The 19,660-nt window shown below is 47.9% G+C and overlaps 1 protein-coding gene across 3 annotated transcripts in view; it reads left to right on the top strand.

Annotated features, from left to right (window-relative positions):
* Positions 1 to 19,660, top strand: part of LOC139260303 (disintegrin and metalloproteinase domain-containing protein 12) — a 482,943-nt gene that overhangs the window by 245,573 nt on the left and 217,710 nt on the right. For all 3 annotated transcript variants that reach the window (XM_070876752.1, XM_070876751.1, XM_070876750.1), the window contains exon 4: positions 2,831 to 2,909. In XM_070876752.1, coding sequence (XP_070732853.1) covers positions 2,831 to 2,909 — 79 coding nt within the window. The remainder of the gene's footprint in view (positions 1 to 2,830; positions 2,910 to 19,660) is intronic.

Raw genomic sequence — 19,660 nt, 5'->3', positions numbered from 1 at the left:
ATGTTGCGAGATGTTGCTTGCCGCAAATTGGAGTGCCAAATTCTGCACCAATCTGTATTTGCAGGTGCCTCATCTCACAACATTTACCTTGTATCTCAGCATACTGCTTGCAAATGTAATGAGTCTCCAGATTATTTCAACTCATTATGTCTCTCTAATTAGTTTGAAACATTCGAATTTGATTGTACACTGTAATGCTCCAATATTACAGAAATATTGCAAAATTCCCCAATTGTTATTTTAGCACTTTAATGCTGACTAACTATCTCTTTAAAACCAGTAACTTTATTTGATAGCAGGACACAGTGCTATTTTAGTAAGTTGATTCCTTTTGTTAAAAAATCATTGCATTTATCTGCAATAAGCACTGTTTCTGGCTCCTGCTGCAGTGCAAAGTAACCACGTTGATGTATACAAGCAGCAAGCAGAGCAGCAGCTGTGTTTGATATTCTTGAAGCATTTTGGTACGCAAAGTGCAAAATCGCAGGACAAGTAGAAAAAAGCCTTTCATACTAGTAAGATTTGTTTCCCTCAGCATTGGTAAATCTGCTTAAAGATTCCATTAAATACAAGAGCACCTTAAGATATCACCTTTATGAATAAATACAGTAACAGTATTCTCACTGCTATTATACATTCACGGTAATTCAGGCTGAACATCCACAACCCTTCTAGCATCCTCCTGCTGTTAATCGGACAGGAGGCCGCAAATTAGGCCAGAACTCTTATATGCCGGGTCCTGATCTTCCATTGGAGTTTCCTGTTGGCTTTCTAAGGGGAGTCTTCATCTGCCCCAAGCTGTCTATTGGAGCAGGAGGAGACAGAGGCAGAACCAGGAACATCCATCCTGGGAACTTTGTGGCCCTAGTCTTCAAAACACTGAGCAGATCATTGGCGACCAGTACCCTGGGTAAGAGTTGTCCTGAGCAGGTGGATGTGAGGCACACTTTGGGTCTGGACCTATGTCATAGCCTGGACTTCCAAAACAAAAATCATTTTTCTTTTTATAGTTTTGTGGCTTTTTACAAGGGACAGTTTTACTTTCCAGGCCTCCTTGCACTGGTACACTACACCATAGTATGCAGCCTCCTTTGGCAGGTGGGCACTAGTGGTGAAGATGCCCACTTATCATACCTCCTCCCTGGCTTTGTGAAGTGGGTGATTGCTGAAGGTCTTGGGCGGGCACATTCTAAGCTGGGGTGGCAGCCCCCACAGGATTTCACCCTCCATACCTTGATTTCACATACCAATCACAGGCTTGTCAAAGTTGCACATTTTTATTTCTTTGCCTGTTCTCTCCCACTTTCTGAAGATGTTGACTTCTTGCTGGGGTATGGTTCAGAGGCTGAACTCCAAGTCATAGTCAACATCTTCACCAAGGCGTACGAAAGCATGGGCCTTACACTAAACATCCGTAAGACAACCTGACCCCGCCACACAGCACTGCCCCCCTAGTCATCAAGATACATGGACAACATGGACCATTTTCCATACCTCGGGAGCCGATTGTCAGCAAGGGCAGATATCGACTATGAGGTTCAACACCGCCTCCAGTGCACCAGCGCAGCCTTCGGCCGCCTGAGGAAGAGAGTGTTCGAAGATCAGGCCCTCAAATCTGGCACCAAGCTTATGGTCTACAGGGCTGTAGTGATACCCACCCTCCTGTATGGCTCAGAGACGTGGACCACCTACAGTAGACACCTCAAATCGCTGGAGAAATACGACCAATGATGTCTCCACACGATCCTGCAAATCCTCTGGGAAGACAGACACACCAACGTTAGTGTTAGGCCAACATCCCCAGCATCGAAGCATTGACCACACTCGACCAACTCTGTTAGGTGGGCCACATTGTTCGCATGCCTGACACAAGACTCCCAAAGCAAGCGCTCTACTCAGAACTCCTACATGGCAAGCGAGGCCAAGGTGGGCAGAGGAAACGTTTCAAGGATGCCCTCAAAGCCTCCTTGATAAAATGCAACACCCCACCGACACCTGGGAGTCCCTGGCCAAAGACCTCCCTAAGTGGAGGAAGAGCACCTCGAGTCTCGTCGCCGAGAGCATGCAGTAAGCAAGCGCGGGCAGTGGAAGGAGCGTGCGGCAAACCAGACTCCCCACCCACCCTTTCCTTCAACGACTGTCTGCCCCACCTGTGACAGAGACTGTAATTCCCATATTGGACTGTTCAGTCACCTAAGAATTTACTTTTAGAGTGGAAGCAAGTCTTCCTTGATTTTGAGGGACTGCCTATAATGATGATGATGATGATGGCTCCTAGCACTTCCCAATGATCATTATTCACGTATTCGTGTGTTAGCTGCATTTTAATCTGCAGTCGTAGAGCAGAGGGGCAGTTGTGGCATAATATGACTAGCTGGCTGACTCAGGAACAGCAGAGGAAGAGTTTCTAACGACGACACAAATAACAACAAGTGTCTTGTCCATCATTATACTACACCATCCTATCCAACAGTTCAGACATAGTGAATGTCAACATCATGTCTACTGGTAAATTCCAGAGTTGGCGGCAGGTAGCAAGAAGTTGCCAGCACAGCTTGTGCCTAATTTTCTACCCAGCCCAGGAAGCCAGTAAAACTTCAGAGGGCAATTGCTATCCCCAAAAAACTTTATGGACTCAACTAAAAAATAATTAAATTGTTTGTGTGATTGTGCTGGCTTTAACAATAGAAAGATGTCATTTAATCTTGAATCGCACCATATGCATCTGATGCAGGGGTTTGTCCGTGACAATGTATTCAATGAGCTGTTTATAAACCTGCATTGTATGGATTCGTGATTCTAACTGTTTCATGCTTTTCCTTTCCTGCAGTGTGCTTTTTGCTGAAAACTACACAGAGACACACTACCTGCTTGATGGCAGTGCCGTCACAAACACACGGAATCATACGGTAAGCGACTGAAATCTCTTGTATATAATAAACCCACATTACAGTGTTTTAAGTACTGGACAAACCTAGCACTGTGTCAGTGCTGTCAAGCGAGAGATATTAGGATCTAAATTGCCCACCACTGGAAACGGGCGCACCTATCCTGTTTCTGTTGATTTTACCGGCGTGGTGGATGCGGTGACCTCTTGAGCGAAATTCCGCTCTTTGTTTTTTTTTTTGGCGCACCGGAGGTCTGTCATAATGGGGGTGAAAATGGGATGTTAAGTGAACATTCGGAGTCGAGTTGGGCAGAGGTTGGGGGCAGGCAGAGTGGCCGGCGCTGTCAGCCATCAGCGTAGTGCTGATGATGTCATCATGGCGCTGCATCACCACGGCTCTCCTCTTTACTTAAAGGGGAGAGCCTGCGCAATTTTTTAAACTTTGGTTCACTGGACCAACGGGGAGGGTTTTGGCCGGGCCAATGGCCTGGCACCCAAGAGGGGCTGCAGGCTGCCTGTTAGCAACGCGGCCGAACTCGGGGTCATAATTGTCGATCCGACACGGAAGTCGGCCGACAAAATAAAACATGGTGGCAGCGGCAATAGATCCTCCCCTTTAATGGGAGCTGCACCGTCATTTTACAAGGACTACAGTCTATTGCACCGGCAGTAAAAAGCAGCTTTTGACACTGCTCAGCGGGGGCAACATATTTTTGGTGGAATTTTGCCATCGTGGGAGGGGGGCGGGGGGGGGGGAGGGGTGCAGGGGACGATATCGGTGGTGCGCGCTCTGATGACGTACTTAGAACGAATCGTCAGCAGCGGTGAGGGAGGGTGCAGGTCACCGCCAGGATACCACAGGAGTGGAATTTTCAAAATGGCGGCCATTACATGAAAAATCGGTGGCCATTCCACTCCACTACATGGCCGCCGGGGCGGTACCAAGCCTTAAGGGAAGGGGCAATTTCTGCCCCATTCATGTTAATCACCATTGCTCACAATCCTAATCTATTTTTGATCCTTGTTAATCTCTAATTTACTAATCGCACACAGGATCAGAGTTTACTTGAAAAACTTGGGGCTGGGTTTTAGGCTTTTCTGATTTCGGGGCAATAATTGCGGCTGGGGTGAAAGTTAGCGGTCAGGAATAGTTTGTGCTTTTGCATTTAAGTTTGGGCATCTGGGCCCTGCATCAGAGGGCGCAGCGCTAAGGGAGGGATTGTACGCCTCTCTTGGTGTAAGGAAGGGAAACCCCAGAGCTAAACAGTCAGCCAGGGAGCACTTCAAGAGAGGCCTGGGGGGGGGGGGGGGCAGGAGGGGCAGGGGGAAACCTTAAAAAAAAACACAAAAAAACATTCCTGAAACATTGTCCACGCCACCGCAACACCAAATCGCACAAAAAATTAAAACAAAAAACATTTGCACTTCGGAGTCCATTACCTTCCTCTCCGCTGCCGGGATCATTGGACCGCTCTGATTGCCCAGCCGGTCATGACGGGCACACTTCCGGGCGGACAGGTCGGGCAAGACTCAGAACCCGGGCCGGTGTCGCAACCAGGGGCGTTGCACACCCGGCGCAGATCTTCCGGGCGGTGCTGCTCCGAGCCGCCAGAAAAGCCGATCGGAGGATCACGGCGGCGTGCTGGTCACTCGAACTTGCATGCCTGTGTAAGTTTCAGTTTGATCCTGTTTAGGCCACCACGTCAATTACTTCATGGAAATGATGAATTCACTTTCAAACAGATAAAAAATGATTTACATACCCTTTGCCTTGCTTGAACTGCGCCTCATGGCTGGCTGATGGCATTTGTGGAGCTAGTGTTGGTAGAGACCATCCTGCTGTCTCAATGAAAAAACTTAAGAGTGGGCCAAAAGTGATCATTGATCTAAGAAATAAACTTTTCTGATTTAGAAGCCACACAATGCTGTTTATTTTTATTGGATTCGCCTTGCTGATAATAAATCCTCTTTATTTCTGTTTTTACTCTTAACACCCTTGGTGAAACTTGATGCTGCTTCATTCCAAATGTTGGTTGATAAATGAGTTAGGATTACTTAGAGCAGTCACATAAATTGTATGTGCTGTTTGAGTATCAAGACTTTTATTCCTAAAGCAGTGTTGGTTTGACGTATCACTGCTGTATTTAAGATGTCCAAAGTTGAATTTAATGGGGAAGTGCACTTTGTGCCCTGGTACTAAGCCATACAGGGTGAGAACACTGATCTGTGTTGATTTTAATGATCTCAGCTGAATTCACTGCCCCTGGGGTAGGGAGAGGGAAAAATCATTCCCACTTCTGATCACCTTTTGGTGACCTCTGCTGAAAAGTACTCTTGTGTGTACAGCCAGCGAGGATAGGTTTCAGCTCAGTTGTGATGCCTTCCACAGACAAGTACCCTCCTGACACTTACAGTCCCACATGAAGAATGAAGAATGAGACACTGAAGAATAGCCAATGCCAGTTAAATTGTATCCCAGAAAAAGTTAGTGTGTCCGATTTTACAAATGCACACTACTAAGATCTGCACCCATGATTTCCTAATAAGTATGGCTGGCAGGTGTGATTCTCTGCTGTGTAAAATCAGCCCTTACATCTTCAGCCCAAGGAGAGAAGAAAATTAGAACAAAAATAAGTATATGAAAAAAGTTGAAAATTCCTTCAGCTGTTGCCTATGCTTTACTTTAAAAAAAAATGTTTATCTCATATTTATCCATCATGGATCATGTGTTGGCGTAGGGGGTATAAAAAAGAAATACATTTATATAGCACCTTTCACAACCTCAGGATGTCCCAAAGCACTTTACTGCCAATTCAGTATTTTTGAAGTGTAGTCACTGTTGTAATGTAGGAAACGCAGCAGCCAATTTGCACACAGCTAGACCCACAAACAGCAATGTGATAATGACCAGATAATCTGTTTTTATAATGTTGATTGAGGGATAAATATTGACCAGGACACCAGGGGTAACTCCCCTGCTCTTCTTTGAAACAGTGCCATGGAATCTTTTATGTCCACCTGAGGGAGCACCTCAGTTTAATGTCTCATCTGAAAGACAGCACCTCAGACAATGCAGCGCTCCCTCAGCACTGCACTGGAGTGTCAGCCTAGGTTTTTGTGCTAAAGTCTCTGGAGTGGGACTTGAATCCACAACCTTCAAACTCAGGAGGCGAGAATGCTACCCACTGAGTCACGATGGACAGTAGCCAGCCTGCAGCCCCAGTGCCACGTGTTAGAGTAGATATATCCAGCCTATAACCCTAATGCCACATGTGTTAGAGTAGATATATTCAACCTGAAGCCCCAGTGCTACATGTGCCCACTTCCCCAGCCCGAGCCCATACAATGTGGCCATCAAAGCCCAGATAACTAACTCCTATGTACACTTACAGATTTTTATTTGTTTGGCACTGTTGCTTCGTTGGTGGCTAACTTTTCAATCAGAACACCGAGATCTATTGATATTAATTCAAATTGAGAATTAACTGGATTATGAAAATCCATGGTATGCAGTTATTAATGCAAGACCTTGGCTAACTCTGCACTGGAACATTATATTTCATGAAATAAATGGTTGAAAGAAGAAATGCCTTATGATATAAATCATAAATCTGCAAGTGATTTTACTAGGACACTCTTTCTGAGCAATTTAATTTATAAATTTTTTAAATATTTTTAGGGTAGTAAAATTTCTTACAGATATACTGAATACTAGGTTTTAAACCCACATGTATTGTGGCAGAAAAAGGTCAATAACACAATAGATCATAGACAAAAATGTTTCATTTCCATCATATCACTTTTCCTCCTTTTGGATTCGGTAGTCATGAATGCCTGATTCCTGATTTGACACGACATTGATGTTCCTATTTTGCAAGTAATGACAATAACAATATTGTACCCTTGCAGGAAATGCTCCATTGCAATTAATGCAGTAATTCACCTGGGTAAATATGATGCAGATGCCCCTGCCCAGTGTGGGCTGTGAAAGCTCATATATAGGGCCCAAATTTGCCCCCAGGGTTAGAACGGTGCATCCCGTGTGCTGCGCTGACTTTTAACAACAGTAACGGCGCCTATTATTTACCTTGGTATTCTTCCCACCGTCCGGTCGATCTTGGTTCTTGGCGCAGTGCAGCAGAATGCGAGGGGGGGCGGAGCCAGGTCCCGGCGCTGAAAACAGTGCCGGGATCTCTGCACATGCGCGCTAGAGTGTGCGCACATGTGCAGTAGCTCCAGGCCGCCGAGGCTGCGTGGGAGGGGCCCGAAGCACGCCGCCCCTAGCCCTGGCCGAATGGGCTCACCGGGGCGAAGATCGGACTCGGGCCTCCCTCCTTCCCTCCCGTTCAGCCGTTACCCCTCCTTCCCCCCCCCTCTCTCTCCACGTTGTCGTTGGCGGGGCCCGCCTGTCTGGCCTCTCGCTGGGGGCGGGCCCTGCCCGAAGTACTCCTTGGGAGCCCGACAGCAGCAGCGGGGCCCATTCAGCCTCCCTCCCCCCCCCCCCCTTACAGCCCCTCTCCCTCCCCCCCCCCCCGTTCAACCCCTATTCCTTCCCCTCCCCCCGTTCAGCCCCTCTCCTCTCCCCCTCCCTCCCCTCCCCTCTCCCTCCCCTCTTCAAAACAGAGAGAGAGAGAGACACTGACAGAGGCAGAGAGAGAGACATGGGGAGAGGGGGGGGTGGTGGGGTAGTCCCAGCACACTGTTGCGGTCGGTGAGTAGAAACTTAATATTTTATTTATTGATTTTTTTTATTTTATTTTTAATTTTTAAACTTTTTTTGATGATTTATTGATTTATTTATCATTTATTATTGATGATGGCTCTTTATTTGTAAAAGTGAAGTGTTTAAAGTTGTAAACTCCCCTTATTTCCCCCCCCCCCCCGCCGCCCCCCCATCGCATTCCCTACGTCTGATTTTCTAAAGTGTAGGCAAGGTTTTTCTGAGCATACAAAAATCTACACTTACTCCATTCTAAGTTAGTTTGAAGTATGTTTTCACTGCCTAAACTTGCAAAACAGGCATAAATGGCCGGACACGCCCCCTTTTGAAAAAAAAATCTGTTCGAAAATGGAACTATTCTAACTCACTAGAACTGGAGCAAACTAAATGCCGAGAATTGCAATTTCTAAGATGCTCCATTCTAAACTAGTTGCTCCAAAAATTAGGAGCAACTCAGGCCGGAACTTGAGCCCATATGAGGAGAGATTCTGGTATTTTGGCAGCGGAGGGGAAGGAATTTAGGGTGGAACGTGGTCTTGCCTGGTTTACACCTTTTACTCAATTCCATGGTAAATTCCAATTAAGGAGAGGCGGGTGCTTTTTCTGCCTATACACCCCTTCTCCCCCAATCCTGACACATGAGGGCCTGTCTGGTGGTATGCCCGGTTCTCCTCGAATTTCCTATAGTTACACCACCGACATGGCCAGCAGAAAGTATGCCCGTAGGAAGCAGGTTCACCTGCTGTACAGGACTGTATGTGGGCTCCACAGTGTCATATTCAAATGACATTCAATTCCAGGGGGGTCAATTACCACTTGAATAATAGTGCAAAGCTGCCTACCCCTCCCAATTTGGTGCATCTGCAAATTGTTGGAATTGTATTTCTGATTGTCAAGTCCAAATCGTTAATGTAAATTGTGAACAACAGTAGTCCCAGCACCGATCCCTGTGGAACACCACTTCCTACCTTTTGCCAGTTGGAGTAGCTGCCCTTAACCCCTACTCTCTGCTTTCTGTTTTGTAGTTCTAGGAACTGGTTGTTCTGCGCCAGGTGTGGTTGTACTAATAATAGTGTACACCTTGTATCGTGTAATCTTTCAGTGGGCCGCCTGTTTATTGAGACTGAGTGCAGGAATTCTGCCATCTGCCTAGCCTCAAGTGTCAAGCCTCACACCCAGCCGTGTCATGCCGCACACCCAGCCGTGTCAAGCCTCACACCCAGCCGTGTCAAGCCGCACACCCAGCCGTGTCAAGCCGCACACCCAGCCGTGTCAAGCCGCACACCCAGCCGTGTCAAGCCTCACACCCAGCCGTGTCAAGCCTCACACCCAGCCGTGTCAAGCCTCACACCCAGCCGTGTCAAGCCGCACACCCAGCCGTGTCAAGCCTCACACCCAGCCGTGTCAAGCCTCACACCCAGCCGTGTCAAGCCTCACACCCAGCCGTGTCAAGCCTCACACCCAGCCGTGTCAAGCCTCACACCCAGCCGTGTCAAGCCTCACACCCAGCCGTGTCATGCCGCACACCCAGCCGTGTCAAGCCGCACACCCAGCCGTGTCAAGCCTCACACCCAGCCGTGTCAAGCCTCACACCCAGCCGTGTCATGCAGCACACCCAGCCGTGTCATGCCGCACACCCAGCCGTGTCAAGCCTCACACCCAGCCGTGTCAAGCCGCACACCCAGCCGTGTCAAGTCTCACACCCAGCCGTGTCAAGCCGCACACCCAGCCGTGTCAAGCCTCACACCCAGCCGTGTCATGCCTCACACCCAGCCGTGTCAAGCCTCACACCCAGCCGTGTCAAGCCTCACACCCAGCCGTGTCAAGCCGCACACCCAGCCGTGTCAAGCCGCACACCCAGCCGTGTCAAGCCGCACACCCAGCCGTGTCAAGCCGCACACCCAGCCGTGTCAAGCCGCACACCCAGCCGTGTCAAGCCGCACACCCAGCCGTGTCATGCCGCACACCCAGCCGTGTCATGCCGCACACCCAGCCGTGTCATGCCTCACACCCAGCCGTGTCAAGCCTCACACCCAGCCGTGTCAAGCCTCACACCCAGCCGTGTCAAGCCTCACACCCAGCCGTGTCAAGCCGCACACCCAGCCGTGTCATGCCGCACACCCAGCCGTGTCATGCCGCACACCCAGCCGTGTCAAGCCGCACACCCAGCCGTGTCAAGCCGCACACCCAGCCGTGTCAAGCCGCACACCCAGCCGTGTCAAGCCTCACACCCAGCCGTGTCATGCCGCACACCCAGCCGTGTCATGCCGCACACCCAGCCGTGTCAAGCCTCACACCCAGCCGTGTCAAGCCTCACACCCAGCCGTGTCATGCAGCACACCCAGCCGTGTCAAGCCGCACACCCAGCCGTGTCAAGCCGCACAACTGAATTCAGATTAGTTCTGGCTCTTTTCCTCGACTAACACTTGCTTGCACTGTGCCCCACTGTAACAGTTGTGTTATCTGAAATCTCTGACATCACGTCTCAAGATCTAAATTGCAGTGCACTGCCTGATTCCTGTCATGTATTCAACTGTCATTGTAATCCATGTATAAACTGACCTAAGTTGTACACCATGAGAACACTGACCACTAGGTGGTGAACTTGTGCGAGACACTCCTAACCTGGACTTTCAGGTATAAAAGGGGAAGCTCCACCCATCTTCTCCACTTCAGTGCTGGAATAAAGGTTGCTGGTCACAGAGTGACCTTCTCTCTAGTATGGGCCTCGTGTGCATTTGTACTGTATAGTAAGGACATATTATTGGCGATGAGGATGGAATTTAAACCATGCGAGCATGGCCACTAGCAGCACAAACGAGAGGTACTGTGTTGGTGATGATTGGGACGATTTTATTGAGAGACTACAGTTCGTCACTAAGGAATGGCTGGGACAAGATTCGGCCGACAAACGCAGGGCTGATGGTTTGTGGATCCAGGACGTACTCCCTGATGAAGGACGTTCTAGCACCAGAGAAACCGGCGGACAAGACTTTTGAAGAGCTCAGTAAGTTGATCAGGGAACACTTTAAACTGGCGAGCAGCATGTACATGGCGAGACACCGGTTTTACATGCACCGGCGGTGAGAAGGGAAAAGAGTTCCAGACTTCGTGGCAGACCTCCGGTGACTGGCGAGCCTATGTAAGTTCCCAGATATATGCAGAGCGGAGATGCTGCGAGACTTTTTTTATTGAGGGCATCGGGCACGCTGGGGTTTTCAGGAAACTGATTGAGACCAAAGACTTGACTCTGGAAACGGCGGCTTTGATGGCCCAGACATTTATCTCAGGAGAGGAAGAGACCAGAATGATGATTGACAAAAATCTTGGTTTAAATGCAGCAAATGGACAAGGAGTCAACATTGTAAACGCAGCACACAGTTCTCCAGGCAGACAGGGGCAATCGAACATGCCTGAGCATGTAGTCGAACCCAAAGGGGGAATTCAACAGAGACAATGGCTAGCTGAACGGCGATTCATGCCATCGCAAGGGACAATGCGGCCAGTAATGGGGCCATTAACACCTGTCAATGGTGCATTTAAGGACAGTTACAGAGACAATTGACTGGTAATGGAACTTTTGTTTCCAACAACGGCTCCTGTTGGAGGTGTGGAGACAAACACCCAGCCAGAGCTTGCAGGTATCAGCAATATACCTGCAGTTTGCAATGTCAGCGGTCACTTGGCGCGTATGTGCAGGAAGCCTGCAGCCAGGCTGATGTACGAGGAGGACAGGCCCGATGTAAGCCCGACGAGGCCAAATGGGCACTGGTGGAAATCGCTGGAAGCTGAAGTTCAGCGAGTTGATGTGGAGCACATATACAGTTCATTCACCAGGACACCACCGATAATGATGAAAGTGCTCCTCAATGGCATCCCAGTATCAATGGAACTAGACACAGGGGCCAGCCAGTCCCTGATGAGTATCAAAGTGTTTGACAAGTTGTGGGCATCCAAGGCCAGGAGGCCAAAATTATTGCCGATTGACGCACAGCTACGGACATATACAAAGGAGATCATTCCGGTGCTAGGCAGCGCCACGTTAGTCGTGACCCACAAAGATTCGGAGAACAGGTTGCCACTCTGGATTGTCCCGGGGGACGGTCCCACACTGCTGGGGAGGAGTTGGCTTGCTGTCATGAACTGGAAATGGGGCGATGTCAATGCAATTTCTTCTGTGGAGCGAATATCATGTTCACAGGTCCTGGACAAATTTCGCTCACTATTCCAACCCGGCATTGGCACTTTCATGGGGACCAAGGTAATGATTCACATAAACCCGGACGCCAGGCCAGTACACCACAAGGCCAGAGCAGTGCCGTACATGATGCGGGAAAAGATAGAAGGCGAATTGGACCGCCTGCTGAGGGAAGGCATCATATCGCCAGTCGAATTCAGTGACTGGGCGAGCCCGATTGTGCTGGTGCTCAAGGCGATGGGTCGGTCAGGATATGTGGTGATTACACGGCCCCCATCAATCGGGTGTCACTCCAAGACCAGTACCCGCTACCGAGAGCGGAGGACCTCTTTGCGACGCTATCCAGTGGCAAACTTTTTTCAACATTGGACCTGACCTCAGCTTACATGACCCAGGAGCTGGCGAGTGAGTCGAAGAAGGTGACCACCATTGCAACACACAAGAGGTTGTTTGAGTACAACAGATGTCTGTTTGGGATTCGCTCAGCCGCCACGATCTTTCAACGAAACATGGAAAGTCTCCTCAAGTCGATTCCAAGGACGGTGGTTTTTCAAGACGACATCCTCATCAAGGGTTGCGATACTGAAGAACACCTTCACAACCTGGAGGAGGTACTACACAGACTGGACCAGGTAGGTCTGCGACTGAAAAAGGCGAAGTGCGTCGTCCGAGCTCGAGAGGTGGAATTCCTGGGAATGAGGGTAGCAGCAGACGGGATCAGACCGACTGCATCCAAAACGGAAGCGATCCAGAGAGCACCCAGACCCCGTAACACGACGGAGCTGCGTTCGTTCCTGGGGCTCCTGAACTATTTTGGTAACTTTCTTCCCAAATTGAGCATGCTGTTAAAGCCGCTACACGTGCTCCTACACAAAGGTCGCGAATGGGTCTGGAGGGACAGCCAGGAAAGAGCTTTTGATAGAGCACGCAATTTGTTATGCTCCAACAATCTGTTCACGCTATATGACCCATGTAAGAAACTTGTTTTAATGTGTGATGCGTCGTCCTATGGTGTCGGGTGTGAGTTGCAGCATGTTAATGCCAAGGGTCAGTTACAGCCGGTAGCTTATGGCTCCAGAAGTCTGACCCAGGCAGAAAGGGGCTACGGGATGATAGAAAAGGAAGCGCTAGCATGTGTATATACAGTAAAAAAAAAATGCACCAGTACCTGTTTGGCAGGAAATTTGAGCTGGAGACAGATCACAAACCCCTAACGTTCCTTTTGGCTGACAACAAGGCCATAAATGCAAATGCGTCGGCCCGCATACAAAGGTGGGCATTCACGTTAGCCGTCTGACTATACAATTCAGCACAGACCGGACACTGAAAACTGCGCCGATACACTCAGCAGGCTCCCACTAGCCACCACCGAGGGGAAACCGAGCATGCTGCTGAGATGATCATGGCTGTTGAAGCTTTCAAAAGCGAAGGCTCACACGTGACAGCCCATCAGATCAAAGTCTGGACAAATAGAGACCCGCTACTGTCTTTAGTCAAGAAATGTGTCCTGAATGGGGACTGGGCAGCCACGTACGGGGCATGCCCCGAGGAATTTAAACCATTTCACAGGCGCAAGGGTGAACTCTCGATTCAGGTCGATTGCCTACTATGGGGAAACCGAGTAGTCATGCCCCAGACGGGCAGAGAGGCATTCATCCGAGAACTCCACAATGAGCATCCGGGCATTGTCATGATGAAGGCAATTGCCAGGTCACACGTTTGGTGGCCAGGGATAGATGCAACCTGGAATTTTGTGTTTGCAGGTGCAACACGTGTGCCCAGCTGGGCAATGTGCCCAGGGAAGCCCCCCTTAGCCCCTGGTCCTGGCCCACCAAGCCATGGTCACGCATCCATGTGGACTACACAGGTCCTTTCATGGGAAAAATGTTTTTGGTTGTAGTAGACGCCTACTCCAAATGGATCGAGTGTGACATTTTCAATTCAAGCACATCCTCTGCCACGGTAGAAAGTCTACGGGCAATGTTCGCCGCCCATGGTTTACCGGACATTTTGGTCAGCGACAATGGCCCGTGCTTTACAAGGATTGAATTCCAGGACTTCATGGCAGGAAATGGTATCAACCATGTCAGAACGGCACCGTTCAAGCCGGCCTCAAACGGCCAGGTGGAACAAGCAGTGCAGATAATCAAACAGGGGATGCTCAGAATCCAAGGGGGTTCCCTACAAAGCCGCTTATCACGCCTCCTGTTGGCCAACAGATCCCGACCACACTCGCTCACAGGTGTTCCACCCGCAGAGCTGCGAATGAAAAGGACGCTCAAAACCAGGTTATCCCTTATACACCCGACTATGAAAGAAATTGTTGAGAGCAGGCGCCGGTCGCAATGTGACGACCATGACGGGAATGCGAGGGCGTGATGTATTGATGTCAATGACCCTGTCTTTGTCCTCAACTACGCTGCTGGGCCCAAATGGCTTGCAGGCACTGTGATTGCCAAAGAGGGAAATAGGATTCTGGTAGTTAAACTTACCAATGGACAAATCTGCTGCAAACACGTGGATCAAACAAAAAGGAGGTTCAGCAACCCCATAGAAGCAGCACGAAGCTTCTCTCCACCACAGGTGACCGAACACCGGAACCAAGTGGAGGAGAGCCCAGTCACTGTGGGCAGTCCGGACAGACCTGAGGCACTGCAAAGAGCAGATACTCAGGCCAGCGCCCAACGACCGGAGCCCCAACTCAGGCGCTCTACAAGGGAGCGTAAACCACCAGAGAGACTTAACCTGTGATCCCAATAAGACTTTGGGGGGTAGGTGATGTCATGTATTCAACTGTCATTGTTATGCATGTAATCTTGCAATAAAGGTGCAGCAGTTATCATGGGTGACTTTAATTTGCATATAGATTGGGCTAACCAAATTGGAAAAAATATGGTAGAGGAGGATTTCCTGGAGTGCATAAAGGATGGTTTGAGACCAATATGTCGAGGAACCAACCAAGAGGGGAGGCCATCTTAGACTGGGTGTTGTGTAATGAGAGAGGATTAATTAGCAATCTCGTTGTGCGAGGCCCCTTGGGGAAGAGTGACCATAATATGGTGGAATTCTACATTAGGATGGAGAATGAAACAGTTAATTCAGAGACCATGGTCCAGAACTTAAAGAAGGGTATGAATTGGCTAGGATAGATTGGCGAATGATGCTTAAGGGGTTGACAGTAGATGGGCAATGGCAGACATTTAGAGACCGCATGGATGAACTACAACAATTGTACATCCCTGTCTGGCGTAAAAATAAAAAAGGAAGGTGGCTCAATCGTGGCTATCAAGGGAAATCAGGCATAGTATTAAAGCCAAGGAAGTGGCATACAAATTGGCCAGAAATAGCAGCGAACCCGGGGACTGGGAGAAATTTCGAACCCAGCAGAGGAGGACAAAGGGTTTGATTAGGGCAGGGAAAATAGAGTACGAGAGGAAGCTTGCAGGGAACATTAAAATGGACTGCAAAAGCTTCTATAGATACGTAAAGAGAAAAAGGTTAGTAAAGACAAACGTAGGTCCCCTGCAGTCAGAATCAGGGATATTCATAACTGGGAACAAAGAAATGGCAGACCAATTGAACAAGTACTTTGGTTTGGTATTCACTAAGGACACAAACAACCTTCCAGATATAAAAGGGGTCAGAGGGTCTAGTAAGAAGGAGGAACTGAGGGAAATCCTAATTAGTCTGGAAATTGTGTTGGGGAAATTGATGGGATTGAAGGCCGATAAATCCCCAGGGCCTAATGGTCTGCATCCCAGAGTACTTAAGGAGGTGGCCTTGGAAATAGCGGATGCATTGACAGTCATTTTCCAACATTCCATAGACTCTGGATCAGTTCCTATGGAGTGGAGGATAGCCAATGTAACCCCACTTTTTAAAAAAGGAGGGAGAGAGAAAACTGAATTATAGACCAGTCAGCCTGACATCGGTAGTGGGTAAAATGATGGAATCAATTATTTAGGATGTCATAGCAGCGCATTTGGAAAGAGGTGACATGATAGGTCCAAGTCAGCATGGATTTGTGAAAGGGAAATCATGCTTGACAAATCTTCTAGAATTTTTTGAGGATGTTTCCAGTAAAGTGGACAAAGGCGAACCAGTTGATGTGGTATATTTGGACTTTCAGAAGGATTTCGACCAGGTCCCACACAAGAGATTAATGTACAAAGTTAAAGCACATGGGATTGGGGGTAGTGTGCTGATGTGGATTGAGAACTGGTTGTCAGACAGGAAGCAAAGAGTAGGAGTAAATGGGTACTTTTCAGAATGGCAGGCAGTGACTAGTTGGGTAGCGCAAGGTTCTGTGCTGGTGCCCCAGCTGTTTACATTGTACATTAATGATTTAAACAAGGGGATTAAATGTAGTATCTCCAAATTTGTGGATGACACTAAGTTGGGTGGCAGTGTGAGCTACGATGAGGATGCTATGAGGCTGCAGAGTGACTTGGATAGGTTAGGTGAGTGGGCAAATGCATGGCAGATGAAGTATAATGTGGATAAATGTGAGGTTATCCACTTTGGTGGTAAAAACAGAGAGACAGACTATTATCTGAATGGTGACAGATTGGGAAAAGGGGAGGTGCAACGAGACCTGGGAGTCATGGTACATCAGTCATTGAAGGTTGGCATGCAGGTACAGCAGGTGGTTAAGAAAACAAATGGCCTTCATAGCGAGGGGATTTGAGTACAGGGGCAGGGAGGTGTTGCTACAGTTGTACAGGGCCTTGGTGAGGCCACACCTGGAGTATTGTGTACAGTTTTCGTCTCCTAACTTGAAGGAAGTTCTTGCTATTGAGGGAGTGCAGCGAAGGTTCACCAGACTGATTCCCGGGATGGTGGGACTGGCATATCAAGAAAGACTGGATCAACTGGGCTTGTATTCACTGGAGTTCAGAAGAATGAGTGGGGACCTCATAGAAACATTTAAAATTCTGACAGGTTTGGACAGGGTAGATGCAGGAAGAATGTTCCCAATGTTGGGGAAGTCCAGAACCAGGGGTCACAGTCTAAGGATAAGGGGTAAGCCATTTAGGACCGAGATGAGGAGAAACATCTTCACCCAGAGAGTGGTGAACCTGTGGAATTCTCTACCACAGAAAGTTGTTGAGGCCAATTCACTAAATATATTCAAAAAGGAGTTAGATGTAGTCCTTACTACTAGGGGGATCAAGGGATATGCCGAGAAAGCAGGATTGGGGTACTGAAGTTGCATGTTCAGCCATGAACTCATTGAATGGCGGTGCAGGCTCAAAGGGCCTAATTGCCGACTCTTGCACCTATTTTCTATGTTTCTATATCTATGTTTCTATGTATAAACTGACCTACGTTGTACACCATGAGAACACTGACCACTAGGTGGTGAACTTGTGGGAGACACTTCTAGCCTGGACATTCAGGTATAAATGGGGAAGCTCCACCCATCTTCTCCACTTAAATGCTGGATAAAGGTTGCTGGTCACAGAATGACCTTCTCTCTAGTATGGGCCTCGTGTGCATTTGTACTGTATAGTAAGGACATATTAGTTCCAGCGGGTGGGGACTCACAGCCTGGTTGATTGGTCTCTCCGCTTCCTCCCCTCCTTCGCAGCCTGCCTGATGGATGAAATCTGACTGCACATTTGGTAACTGGGACACACAAAGCAATCTACTCATTCACCCAACTACCTGAGGATCTTATAACCCCTGGTCAATTAAGAATATCCTTAGATTCACTTCCAGAAATTGATCCCTCAACATCAGTTGACACAGGTCCTTATAATCTGTTACATTCTCCCAATCTAGCCACAACTTCCAAATTTCCTCCATCTCTGACTAATTCTATTGAAGTACATATGTTCCTTTGAGTTTTTACCTGCAGCCAAATTGGTTAATTCTAGCTGCCTGCTTATATCTTTCAGAGGGTGCGTCGATATTTGTTTTTATTGCTACTGCTCACCTTTAAATTTTTAAAGTCTGATAGGCAGTTGGTCTGTGAGTGCTATTCTAATCCCACGTTTTATTGCCACCGTTGTTAACTGTCTTTCATTTAGATGCTTAACACCTAACCTGGTCATTTTCCCTGGTTCAAAACCTCAGACCAAGTGCCTCACTTCCTATGAACTGGGACATATCTTTACCTGCCTAATATCTAGGTAATTTCTAATGAACCGGAGTGGCGGGGGGGTGGGGGGGGTGTTGAACAGAAAACCCTTGTCACTGTATTCCACCCTACTGATTATATCGCATGCACCATCTGATCTTCCTTGGCTTTGGAAGGCAATAAAATAAATATTTCACTAGACCGTGGTTTAACATGTAACCTGCCAAAAAGGCTCATTAAACAATAAATTGATAAATCAACAGCAGCAGTAACACACTATAGATTTAAGCAGTTGCAGGTTTAACCATCTTTTTTGTGGAAGACAGAAAATGACAACCAGCCGTGTCTGCTGTGCTGAACTAAAATGGGAACTGGATTTGGCACAAGGTCCCAGAATAAGTACCTATGTGACAGTTCACTGCTGACCTGTACAGAGTCTATCTGGCCTATCTACCTCTCTCTCTTTGTTTCAGATAGGCTAATCAATTAAAAGAGGTTGAGCTATAGGACAACATTTTATTTTTTAAATCCTGCTGAGAATCCAAAGGGATTGTGCGAAATGGTGTGAGAATGGGATGGCAAGACCGACTGCCACCTCACCGCACCGGAGGTAAAGTGGGGCCCAGCCTCCCTGCCCATTTCTTCCTCTACACCCCCACCATCTGTCTGAGATTGCTGGTCTGTGTGATCACGATGGAAAGTGGAGATTGCCTGGATAGCAGCACCAAAAATTCTTCAAATGGTGGAGAGAGAACTTAATACAGCCCTTCCCTCCATCCATTTCTGACCCTCTGTCTCATCTGTTTAGGCCTCAGTCTCAGCCTCCTCTTCTGATGCTGCAGCAGTGTTCACACTCCAGCCCTACTAGGGATTTTCCTCAGTGGCAATTTTGGGCTCTCTCTTGGTGTCTGTTGTACTTGTGAAATAATCCTCGACCCAGGAAACTGGGACAGGGTTGTAGTGATGTTGGAAGTCCTGGCTTGCCATAACACTGCCATGAAGAGGAGAACTGAACCCATACTTTCAAAATAGAATGCGAGTCAAAGGAAATTTAAATATGTGTCATTTGAATTTGAACAAAGCGGCCAATCAAACACACATTCAAACATAATCCACAAGATAATTACGTTTTAATGCCTTTGCCCTCTCCCATTGGACACCTGCTGCAGATATGCCTGTTCTGGGGCTATTCTGTATCAATATAAACCAATACTATTTTGTGTGAGCAAATCTCAGTTTTAACCTTGTATGTACCATGACAGAAGGAAAGATATGACATAGACACAAATCCTTCAATTTTGTCACACTGAGATTGTCTTTAACTTCGAAGACCAACTTTTTCCTCTGGCTGTGAGTGCTTCATCCCTCATAACACTGCGCTAATGCACATCATTGACATGACTTCTATTTTTACTGCAATGATTAGAAATCTTGCTGGAGTGTGACAGTAAAAATCATCACCTTTACTGTACACCTATGAAAATAATTGGTTGGGCAAATATAATGCCCAGGATGGAATCTGCATTTGCATCTGAGCAGCATCAGTAAAGATTGGCGGCAGCAGGGAACTTATGAAAGAAGCTCAGTGGGGGCACAAGAAAAGTTTCTTTTTAATGCCTAAAATTGATTTCCAGTTCATTATTGGGCGAAATGCAATTGGTGTATTGCTGCCCTCGTGTTAGTTCTGTTTCAAAAATTGTGATTTACCTAAATCATAACTTGTACTTTGCAAATGAAGGCGGCCAAAGCTAGAGATTACAGTGAGTTTTGAAG

This window comes from Pristiophorus japonicus, chromosome 3 (genome assembly GCF_044704955.1).
Source record: "Pristiophorus japonicus isolate sPriJap1 chromosome 3, sPriJap1.hap1, whole genome shotgun sequence".
NCBI lineage: Eukaryota > Metazoa > Chordata > Chondrichthyes > Pristiophoridae > Pristiophorus > Pristiophorus japonicus.
This window is presented reverse-complemented; position numbering and strand designations above follow the sequence as displayed.